The 12,242-nt window shown below is 42.4% G+C and overlaps 1 protein-coding gene across 1 annotated transcript in view; it reads right to left on the minus strand.

Annotated features, from left to right (window-relative positions):
• The window catches only part of PLCE1 (phospholipase C epsilon 1), a 247,136-nt gene that overhangs the window by 108,479 nt on the left and 126,415 nt on the right, over window positions 1-12,242 (minus strand). Inside the window, exon 3 of the mRNA XM_023754835.1 lies at window positions 7,941-8,257. Within this exon, the coding sequence (XP_023610603.1) occupies window positions 7,941-8,257 (317 nt within the window). The remainder of the gene's footprint in view (window positions 1-7,940; window positions 8,258-12,242) is intronic.

Below are 12,242 nucleotides of genomic sequence, written 5' to 3' on the forward strand. Positions count from 1 at the left end.
AAATCCTGCACGATCTTGGCCTTTTAGATTTTATTCTAAATGTAAAGAGAGGCCACTGGGGGATTTTTAGCAGGGGAAGTGACCTGACATGCTTTCCGTTATAAAAGATCACTCTGGCTGCTGGGTGGAGAATGGATTATAGGGTATACAAGCATGAAAGCAGTACTGGAGATGAGTGCAACAGTGCTGCCTCCAAGGTGGTGGCAGGTGCAATGCTAAGGAGTGGTCTCATTCAGAATGTATTCAGTCAGTAAAGCAAATGAGACTTGCTGATGGTTTGGATGTTGAGTGTTAGACAAAGAGAGTACATCAAGGATGACTCCTAGGTTGTTAGTTAGCCTGAGCATGTGGGTAGATGCTGAGATGGGGAAGATGGTGTGGGGTAAGTGGAGAAGACACTGGGTAGTATATGAATGGGGGAGGGAAAAGTTAATAATTCAATTTGGGCCATATTTAAGATGCCTTTTAGATATCAGAATGTAAGCCTCATTGTTAGAATGAGGGCAGGGGCTGGGTGCTGTAGCCCTAGTGCACAAAATAATATCTACTTTATAAGACGGTACTCAATAAAACCTTGTTGAATGAAAAAAGCCAAGGAGAGGTATTGAGAAGGCAACTGGATTTATGCATGTTTAAATCTCTTCAGTGAATGTAAATTCTTTTTTTTTATATATATATTTTATTGATTTTTTACAGAGAGGAAGGGAGAGAGATAGAGAGTTAGAAACATCGATGAGAGAGAAACATCGATTAGCCGCCTCCTGCACATCTCCCACTGGGGATGTGCCCGCAACCCAGGTACATGCCCTTGACCGGAATCGAACCCGGGACCTTTCAGTCCGCAGGCTGACGCTCTATCCACTGAGCCAAACCGGCCTCGGCTGAATGTAAATTCTTGGCAAAGCATAAATACTTTCCTGCTTGGCTCCTACATGTGCATAAAGATCTCTAAGAGTGGTTTTTAAAAGAGCAGAATTAAACATCCAAATAGGGTCAGTTATTGTACTCCTGGAGAGAGGCTCAAAATCCCAGTCTCTGACTAAGGCCTACCTGGTCTTTCCTACAGTGTTCAGTGTCATTTATGACATGTCTGATGGCAAAGAATGACCTTGAGGAGTGCTGGACTGCTTCTCGGAGTCATTTTACTATTAATAATAATACTTCTCGCCTCTGTCAAAATTCTTATTTGTCTATTTTCCGATTTCCATCGGATTTATTCTTATTTCTTTCAGTCCCAAGATTGAAGTGCTAACTCGACCCTGCTTTAAACAAAATAAAACAGGCCTCCAATAGGTCAATGGCTTTGGCAGTTCTTTTTCTGGGTTGGTTAAATCCTAGACACATGATGTGAGCTTCAAGAAGGCCAAGAGAATAAAAATATCCTGTCAAAGTAACAAAATAGTTTGAATATTTAAGGTTTCAAAACCAAGTCTTCTACTGAAGCACAAGGATCAAATTATTTTTATTTATTTTTTTGTTAATCCTCACCCAAGGATATTTTTCCATTGATTTTTAGAGAGAATGGAAGGGAGGGGGAGAGACAGAGAGAGAGAAACATCAATGTGAGAAAAATACATTGATTGGCTGTCCCCCCCTTGTGCCTAGTATGTGACCTTGACCTGAGTCTAACCCGGAACCTTTCAGTCTGCAAGCTGATGCTCTATCCACTGAACCAAACTGGTTAGGGCCCAAATTATTTTTTTAAAAATACAGAATTATCTGTAGATAACTGAGAACTGTCCAAGGTAAATTTAAATAAATGTGGTGCCTTGCTTGCTTGCTTTCTCTTCCCCTTTCTTTACTTCCTTCCTTTTTTTCTGAACATGATGTGTTGTCAACTGGCTCCAGGACACATGAGCCCCCACGAATGACCTTGCTCTTAGAGCACTACCCTGCACAACTCAGTCTCTGTGGTTTAACTGCCTACTGTGTTTTTTAGCCCAGAAATTTCTGGACCAAGATCTCTGTTAAGCTGGGAATGTGCAGTGAAATGCTCTGGGGAATGAATACACTGTCTGCTCTCAGAGGTGTGCCTCCGGGGAGACGTTCTTTCCCAAGAAGAAATCTGGTTTTCCAAAGTGAGCTGAAATTTCCCTTGCCCGGAGGGAGCTTTATTAACCATTTGTCCCATGAGCGTTCAGGTATGAGGAAGAAAGTTTGCATAGCAGCCCTGAAGAGACCATTTTTTTGGCTATCTGCTTAAAAGGGGGAGAAAAGCCTTGGAAGAAAACTTTTCTAACATGGTTGAATGTAGAAATTTAAAACAAGATTTTTTTTCTAAAATATTTCAAGGGAAGAAACATGTTTGGACATGAGGACACTAACCCTCCCCCACATTATCATTTGCCATACTTTTTCCTTATTGTGCTGAAATGGTCTTCCCTTGGCTATGACCAGACAGATATTTGGATGCTGGAATGTGCCAAAATGATGATTATCACTTACTAGAGGCCTGGTGCATGAAATTCATGCACAGGAGGGGGGGGTGTCCCTCAGCCCAACCTGCACCCTCTCCAATCCAGGACCCCTCGGGGGATGTCTGACTGCCGGTTTAGGCCTGATCCCTGCGGGATCCCTCTCGCAATCCGGGACTGCTGGTTCCTAACCGCTCACCTGCCTGCCTGCCTGATCGCCCCTAACTGCCCTCCCCTGCTGGCCTGATCGCCCCTAACTGCCTCCCCCTGCTGGCCTGATCACTCCTAACTGCCCTCCCTGCTGGCCTGATCGCCCCTAACCGCCTCTGCCTTGGCCCCTGCCACCATGGCTTTGTCCAGAGGAAGGCAAGACGACCGGAAGATGTCTGGTCAACCCAGTCTAATTAGCATATTCCCCTTTTATTAGTTTAGATGATTCTGGCTGAGAGGACCCAGACTCAACAAGCCCTCTTCTGGGCAGATGGTTTATTTATTCATACAATTCTTTCCCAAGGAGCGAAGCTGCACCTTGGAGTTCTTTATAGAGGGAGTGGCCTCTAAACTGTTGAACTGACATCTGGTGAAAATGAGCAGATGGAAGGAACAAGCCACAACTGAGTGTCACTTTGGGCTGCCCACCTTTGTGTGGCTAGAGAAGCAGGTTGATGATTGCTTAGGTTGACCAAATGGAAGAGGTTGAGAGATCATGGGGCAGAGGGGTGAGGGGCAGAGTCAACAAGCCAGGTGGAATCCCTTTGAGTTTTCTGGGTTCTCATAATTTGGCTCCAACTTGGGCTCAAGACCTGCCCTTGGACTAACTAGTCTGAAAAAGGGGCCCAGACAAATGGTCTTGCTAAGAACTACCCAACAAGCAAAAACTGCTTTTGTAGGGCAAAGGAAAAAGTGGAACCATTAATAGCCTCTTGAACCTGAAACCCAGTCCTTAGCCAGAGTAATCAATTATCTGTTACACAAAAGAGTGTCTGGCAGTAGTGTGGGCAGTGGAAGAAAACATTTGTTCTGTTGACAGACCAGCTGTAGATGCAGACCATGATGAGTTCCAACCACAAAGGTCATCAATGGATGAATAAGAGGACAGAAGCAGAGGCCATACTGTTTGAGAACTAGTGACTCAGGACTGTGATTCTGGAACATATCCTTCTCCCCCTTGTTCCACCACAGACCTTCACAAGAAAAAGATGGGAAGGGAAAGGGAGTAAAGATGATCTTTAATCTCTATCTGCCTCTCATCTCTTCTCAACCACATGTGCTAAAGTATGCAATCTCTTTGGTGAAATTATATACAACAACAACAACAACAACAACAACAAAATCTCTTTGTCTCCTTTAGAAAAGAGAATTATTATAAGAGAAGTTAAAAATCAGTAAGATCAAAAGGCATGTGGGCTAGAGGTAGAGGCTGGAGAGAGGAAGAAACAGGGGGAGGAGAGAAGGACAATATGACTTGAGTGTCAAAGCAAGAGTCTTCGTGGGGAGGGAGGCTTTTCAACCTGAAAGGAGAAAGAGAACTCTGGCTTTTTGGAGTTTTAGATCAAGACTATAACCACAGAGATATGTCCAGATCAAAAGGGTTCAGGAAGACCTGCCTCCCAACCAAGCAAAGCAGAACTGAGCCCACCCCCAGCACGAATCTTGACTACCACCGCTTGAGGGCTGACCCCTTGAGCGTGCTTCAGTGTACTTGCAAGGAGAAAAAGATGATCTTTTCAGAAGTTACTCTGGTGTGCAGTCTCGACACTGGGTGGGAGAAGGGGGATGGGGACAAACAATGCTTCCAAGCCACGATCTAAACTGATTTTAAATGACTTATCTCCTGGACTTCCTTAATGTAAGCCAAACCCTTTCAGTTATTTCACGACTGTACTTTCAATTGCATTGTACTTTTAACCTTATTTTCCTAAGAATAAACTTTATGCAACATTGCCCGAAAGGCACAGGGATTTTCTTCCCTTTCTCCACACCACAGTTAAGTCATCATGTAAGTATTTGTTAAAATTCAGGAAACTTGTAGCTCTTGATCATGTTCTACTGACAGTCTGGAGCAAGCTGACTCCCTAGACCATGAGTCTTGCTCATGACAAGAACTGGTTGTCTTCTTGTCCGGAATGTTCTCCCTTCCCCAATGTTCCCCCTCTGTCCCGGCTATCCCTTAAGGCCCAGCCCCACACTCCAGAGCTGAGCAGCAAGAGCTCTGATCTCCCACCCAGACACTTCAGCTCCCACCATCTGTGCCACTAACACTGCATGTACTTTCTGCTTTTTTTGGTAGTGGTTTGTGCCCGTGCCTGACTACAATTTAAGACTGGTAGCTTCTGGCAGCTGCAGACTGTTACTCACTTTCCTTAGTGCTTATCCACCATGGTGCCCTGCTTCTGAGAAGTACAGACGGTATGTTAACTGAGTGCACTGGCCTCTCCCCTAAGTGACAGACACCTCTGCAATGGAGCTAATATTCTCTCTCTTGTCTTTCAGATTCTCCAGTGTTCCAAGAAATACATCTCTTCCTTCCCTGAAGAAAGTACAGTTATTTTGTGTATCCAGTTTTGTGTGGAGAAATACTTTTAAACTATGCAAATATCTTGTTCCTTATCACAGTTTTGCACCAAAATTTTAGAATTCATCAATGGTTCTTGCCTATAATAATTTATTACTGGGGTTTCCTAATGGTGATTTCCTATTTCCCTCATTCCTTTTATACTTATTAATTGAAATTCTTTTAAAAATAAGAGCTGTACCTTACCCCCTCCCATTGATATATTTATTCAATTATTCATATCAGTATGAACTCATAAATATTTTATTCTATAGATCATAACCCAATACTATGATTACTTATTTTGTTGTTTAAGCTTCACTTTCTTTATCTGTGAGTTAGGGACAATGACAACCGCCTTACAAAACTGTCCTTAGGATTAAATGGGATTTAAAAATGTGAAAATATCTAGTCCAGATCACCTAGTAAATAAATGCTAGTTCCTTTCCTTCCTCTTCTTTACAGAAAGTAAAACCATGCTAATTTGGAGGCAAAACCATTCTAAATAGGTGAAAGTCTGAACTTAAGAATTCCCCTTTAATGTAATGCAGCTTTTCCACCCTAAGGTATATAAACAAGAATTTAGCTATCCCAGTTTGCCTAGCAGAGGTCATTTGGGATCTGCCTATAATGACTGTATAAGATTGATTTTTAATCTGCATGCCCATAATTTGTATGAAAATAGATGCTTGAGAATACTTGAAAACAGACTGTTCTCTTAAGTAGATTAAGTGTTTTCCCAGAAATCTTGTTTATGTTCTGAAGTTGCTTAGCTAAACTATTTTCAGAGATAGTCCAAAGCGTGCCTCAACCCAGCTGTGGTTCCGATGATCACTAACTCTGAATTAATGATATCACTGATTCATCTTGGATTCCTAAGGTTATAGCAGTGAATGGAAGAAATTCAAGTTTTCTTTCTCCAAAATTAATTTCTTTTAAAAATATATTTTATTGATTTTTTTTACAGAGAGGAAGGGAGAGAGATAGAGAGTTAGAAACATCGATGAGAGAGAAACAACGATCAGCTGCCTCCTGCACACTCCCTACTGGAGATGTGCCCGCAACCAAGGTATATGCCCTTGACCGGAATCGAACCTGGGACCTTTCAGTCTACAGGCCAACGCTCTATCCACTGAGCCAAACCGGTTATGGCCCCAAAATTAATTTAAAATTAGATTTTAAAAGTTTGGGCAAATCACTTTTAAGTTCAGGTGGGATTTAAAACAATAACAACAACAAAGGATAAGGACAAGGTCCCACATTATATGAGAGTGACTAGATCTGGAAGTTTAAAATAATTCACAAAATACAGCAAAATCCCATATGAAATCACACAGTTTACTGGAACTTTCATTTCCCACCCAGCTTTATTGATAAGGAGAATCAAGATCATCAGGAGATTTATTTTTAAAAAACAGCGTTGGGGCAGTGTGATTTATAAGCTCTCATGCGGACACCCAAAGAGTCTGTTTTACTCAATGTGGGGTGGGGCCAGGAACCTGCATTTTTATCAGGCACCACTCCACAATATGAGTCTTGATACAGGTGGGAGGCAGAATACCACAGCGGTTCAAAGCCCAGGCTCTGGGACCTGGCAGCGTGGGTTTGAATCTCACTATTGCCACCTACTACCTATATAACCTTGGGCAAATGATTTCATCTCCTCATGCCTCAGTTTCCCCACTGGTAGTGTAGGGCTAATGACAGTATCTGCTTCCCAGGGTTGTGAGGAGCAAATCAATGGTATATGTAGCTGATTAGCAGGGCAGTGTTAGATGGAGATCAGCAATTCCCAAGGGTCATGGATCTCCCATTGAGGAACATATCTGGGCACAGAACTAACTGCTTGAGCTGAGCCCTTAACATGTCTACATCCACTGTGCCTCCCCATGGTCACTGACATTTACATCCATCATCTGGGTCATGATTGGCAGGCTATGGAGACTGCGAGGTGAGCTGCTATCATTAGAAAGTGTTTAACTAACAAAGGTGGATTGATCCACTGTCAATCAGAGATATACAGGACTAGAATGGGAGTATAATTTTTGCATTTACTACTATAATTGTGGAGTTAAACCAACCACCAACAACTACTGAAACTGAAAGTTGTGTTTAATCTTCAAGGCAAAAGAAATAAAGTCTAAAAGACAGCAACTGTAGAACAGAAAACTTTGAGTGTGTGGTTATACTATGGAGGAAAAGTGTTCTTTTAGCCCAACAGCACAGCATCCCTGACCCTTGCCCTGCATGGAGACCTGCCTCTCCTCCTTCCTATCCCTTGTCCTTGCTCCAGGGTCACAGCATGTCAGCCAGTTGGCCCTCCTCCTCCTAGTTGCCACTAGACCTGCCTCCCTCCCAAGTGTTCCCAGACTCTGGTTACAGCTTCCTCCTCAGAACTGGCTGGTAAGGTCTCAGAGGCCTTGGAGGGACTTTCTAGGGGCTGGGGATGTTGATGGGATCAGAGGACAGGAGGGGGTGACTCACTGTCCCTCAAGACCACATTCCTCCCCACTTTCCTGACCCAGGTGTTGGTGTTTAGTGTCTGCTGAGGAGGCCTGACAGTGGATCCTGTGGCCAGGGATCATGCTGACCAAACTCAAAATCGAAACATCTAATATTGAAAGCACATGAAGAAACCAGGGGGAGAATATTTGAAAATGGGCACAGGGAGAATATTTTGGAAGGGAGGGGAGGAAAGTTGGGGATTGGTTTCCCAAAGGGAGAAGGCTTGTGGACTTGGTAATGATATGAGATGGAGATAGCATTACTTAGGCTTCGGTCAGATAGAATGAAGTGAGAGGGAGGATGACAATGTGTTGTTTATCTCAGTGTCTGGAAAGAAAGCAGTCATCGTGGAAGTGGCAAGACAGACAGGTAGATGAGATGTCAGTAACAGACAAACCAAGAAGGAGAAATGCTTAAAAACCACTTACTAGCAATTCTTACAAAAACATCTGAAAGTGGCTCCTTACCTCATTAAATCTCATCACAAGATCTTCAAGGGCATTGTGCTCTCTGTTCTGGGAGTTAAGAATTGATGCTGAGATGGATGCTTTGAGGCAGGGCAGGGACCTCTGACATTCTGGAGTGCTCAAGTTCTGGGTCAAGAAGCAAAGATAGTCAACCGGCAAGACCCTTCGGTAGATATTCTGTTCCTGCTCCATCAGGATGCTGGCGACTTCCTCGGGGAACTGGATGAGGGGCTGCAGATCAATCAGCTCCTTGCTGATCCCAGCTGAACTTGAAGGGAGGGCACTGGAATTGGCCACAGAGGTGCCCGGTTGGCGTTCTGGAATAAAGCCACAGAAGTCATGGTCACACCAAGGTTGGTTTTCCTTACAACCGATATCTACTTGAGAGCCATTCAATGTCATGTAGGTTTCTTAAAGTTTCTGCAGTTCTATACTATCTTTCTTGTTATAGAGACCTGATATCTGCCCTGCTGCTTCCCCTGTCCCCCTCCCTGGGGCTAGGGGTAGGAGTAGTTTCCCATTTTCAGAAGTAAAATTGATTTGGCACACCATTCCCTAACCAGTTCACTATCACACTTGCAGAATAGCAGGGAAAATGTACCATTTGATTCTTCATCCTGCAGTGCTAACCATCAGAGTGAAAAGAAATAAGGGTGGGTGTGGACACAGCAACTGAAATGAAATGAAAGAAGGCTGTGGGGGAAGAGGCATGTACATGTATGTGCACATATGTGTAAACATGCAGGAGAACTGGGGACTCTGTACTCAAGGTTTCAAAACTTCATGGTCTACTCTGCAAACATCTCACCCTCAAAACCCGGATTCCACCAAAATCCATTTGGGGATTTGCGGGGATGGACCACCTACCAAAGTAAGAAAGGAACAGGAAGAAAGGACACATATCTAAATAAATAAATCTTCCCTGCCCCACAACTGGTAGTAAGAAGATGGAAGATGGCATGGGAGAGGAAGTGGGGGGGGGGGGCATTATATCAAAGTATTTAATGCATTTGTAGACTCAATATTATTCCCTTAGCACAAATTCACTTTATTTTGACCACTCCCGTCCCCTCCAATCTGTCTCTTAATTTCCTCCCTATGTCATTTATTTATTCATCTACTTAACCAATCATCCATCAATTCATTCAAAAAACTAAAAATCTGAATCCTAGAACAGAATTTCCAAAAGTATGATCCGTTTTGTGGCCACTAAGTTGGGGAAAAGTCACATATTCTTGTCACAAATTCTATTCCTGGAAATAAATGGGGCACATGGGTACACCATTAGAGCTTCAAAGGGGTCTGCCAGTAAAGGAATCCATTTATATTGCTTAACCGAGTATTTCTCCAGAGCCATACTTTTATATGCTACTTACTGTGCCATCCTGTGTGACTAGTGCTGGCTGGAACCACTTCAGGAAATGCTGCCCTGAGGGCCAAACTGTTCTTGCTCTCTGCCAGTTCACATCTTTTCCTTCCTGGCAGTCCCTCCCTGGCCAGCCCTCCTTCACGCTTCTCATGGTGCTTCACGAGGGGACCATGTTTGGTTTTCCCAAGATCTTTCTTACATTCTTGATTTCTTAAACACCCTTACTGACCCTTTGACAGAATAAAACTCATCTGTCTTCTGATGACACTGTATTTGTTGGCTCAGACTGACATCGGGCCTGGACACTAAACAACAGCAAAGCTAATGTAAAGGTGAAGGAATTAAGCAAAAACAAAAATTAACTTGTAGACACAGACAACAGTATGGTAATTACCAGAGGGAAAGAGGGGTGTGGGGAAGTAGAAGAGGTTAAGGGGAGGGTACATGGTGATGGAAGAAGACTTGACTTGGGGTGGTGAACATACAATACAATATACAGATAATTTGTTATAGAATTGTACACCTGAAACCTATGTAATTTTATTAACCAATGTAACTCCAATAAATTCAATTAAAAAACACTTCTTCAACATCCAGACTTCAATATCCTTGATTCTTTTATCTCTATTGCAGGAAACTTTGGATCATCACTCCAAAGTGCTCTGTCTCTGTATTGCTGAGTTCTGAAGTCATCACCCCTGAACTGACCTCCATTTCCCTTCCACCTTTTCTACTAAACTTTTGCTGCCTCAGCCGACTTTCAGCTGCTTGGCCTTGGTCTGGTTTCATGGTCAGCATTTTAACATGGCACCCACCAACTCCCAGGATTCCCTCACAGGTCACCTTGACTTTCCATCAAATGCACTTCCCAAACCTCAATCCTGGGCAAACTCAGCCAACTATACTTGGCTTCTGGGAGGCTAAATGATGATAAATGTCAATGATAATCCCTTAGGATGGGACCCTTGCTGAACTGTGTTACCATACTGTAGCCAGGACCTCAAGGCAGCTTCGAACGTGACATAAGTTTATTTATTTTTCCCTAAATAACTCAACAAGGCCCACCTCAGTTTGTGATAAAGTCTATTGAACTTGCCTCAGTGGTTATCTCCACCTCCAGTCCCTTTCTTTCCACTGACTCTCATTTGCCCACACAAATGTTCCATTTCCCTTATTCTTAAAAAGAAACCAATAAACTTCCCTTGTCCCTTAAACTCCAAATCACCTCTAGCCTCCACTTTCTTATGGACCTTCTCTAAAGGGTAATCTACATTCCTGATTCCTTCCTCTGTAAATATGGTGACCACATCTTCTGATTCAAAACTCAGGTCAGTCTGTTCAAATGAACAGGCTAGTGAGGATGCAGGAGAGAAAAAATAGACACCAGGTCTGTCTTGGGAGTTCCTAGGTCTTTTTAAAAAAATATATTTTATTGTTTTTTTACAGAGAGGAAGGGAGAGGGATAGAGAGCCAGAAACATCGATGAGAGAGAAACATCAGCTGCCTCCTGCACACTCCCCACTGGGGATGTGCCCACAACCAAGGTACATACCCTCGACCAGAACCGAACCTGGGACCCTTGAGTCTGCAGGCTGACGCTCTATCCACTTAGCCAAACCGGTTAGGGCAGGAGTTCCTAGGTCTTAGATCACTGTGTTTACAGGGCATTTCTGCTGATAGTCTGGGCTCTGATGTTCCCCCCTCAACTCTCCTAAGCAGTCCACCTCTTTTGAAACATAGCTCAGGAAAAGTTCTTGGTGGTATTTGCTATCTAATTAAGTGAAGTGCTCCCTTTTGGAGGAATGCTTCCAGCAGTGACCTAAACAAATTGTGAGGAGAAAGTCTGAGCTACAGTGCTCTCCTCTGATGCAAGCCTAAACTAGTTTTACATACAGGGTGGGGCAAAAGTAGGTTTACAGTTGTTCATATGGAAAATAATATAATAATTAGTAAATAATGATACAAGAATAAACTCTGTTTTGTATACTCACAACTATAAACCTACTTTTGCCCTACCCTGTAAATTCCGATCAGAACTTTCTGTTTTCTCTTTTGTATGAAAACTAAAGTATCCAAAGTATCATTTCCTTTTGATTCTAATAGGTGAATACGGAGTACAATGACTTAGTCTATCAATTTTTATCCATATTTTGGAAAAAGCTACCAAAAATTGACTGCATAAAAAAACGAAGACTACCAAATTTGGTTCACTGTAAGGTCATATTTGAAAATAATTAAAGATAAGTTAGGAACTCAAATCTATATAGCTTACATGTCCTCATTCTTCAACTTTCTGAAAAGTTTACAAAATGACTGGATTTCCTGAAAAATTGAGTCAGAATGTGGCCTGATGACAGAGGCAGTTTCTGGATACAAATAATTTATGGGCAAGAGAATTAGCCATATATAGGAAGTCTTCCCAGAAGTAACCAGCTTAAAGACACGATTTCAAAGTACAGCACTCTGTGAAGGAAATGAAAATAACTCCCAAATTTTATGAAACCAATTATTTAATATGTAAGAGAAGAGATAATGTAATGAAATATGTAAGTAATGTAAGATAAGATGATATATTATTAACTGCACTATATCTTGAGATATGAATCACATGCTGCTACAATGAATAAAGAATCTAGTAATTGGTGGGGAATAGCAATAAATGAGACCTAAAAAACTGAATAAATGAAGAAAAAGAAGCCCGCTCAGTGGGACCCTAACAAATGTAGTGTCCCCATGTGTCTCAGTATAAGAATGACATCACTCAAAGGAAACACAAATCTGATGTTTGAAACCTTGAAACATAATATAGACCTTTAGTGTAGGTTTCCTTAAAGCAGGATTACTCAGGAATTTTTTTTATCATGACCACAAAGAAACATCCCAGAAATCTTCTTGGGACACAATTTTCTGCCCTCCAAGTTCCACACTTTAGC

Source organism: Myotis lucifugus, unplaced genomic scaffold (genome assembly GCF_000147115.1).
Source record: "Myotis lucifugus unplaced genomic scaffold, Myoluc2.0 scaffold_66, whole genome shotgun sequence".
NCBI classification, from domain to species: Eukaryota; Metazoa; Chordata; class Mammalia; order Chiroptera; family Vespertilionidae; genus Myotis; species Myotis lucifugus.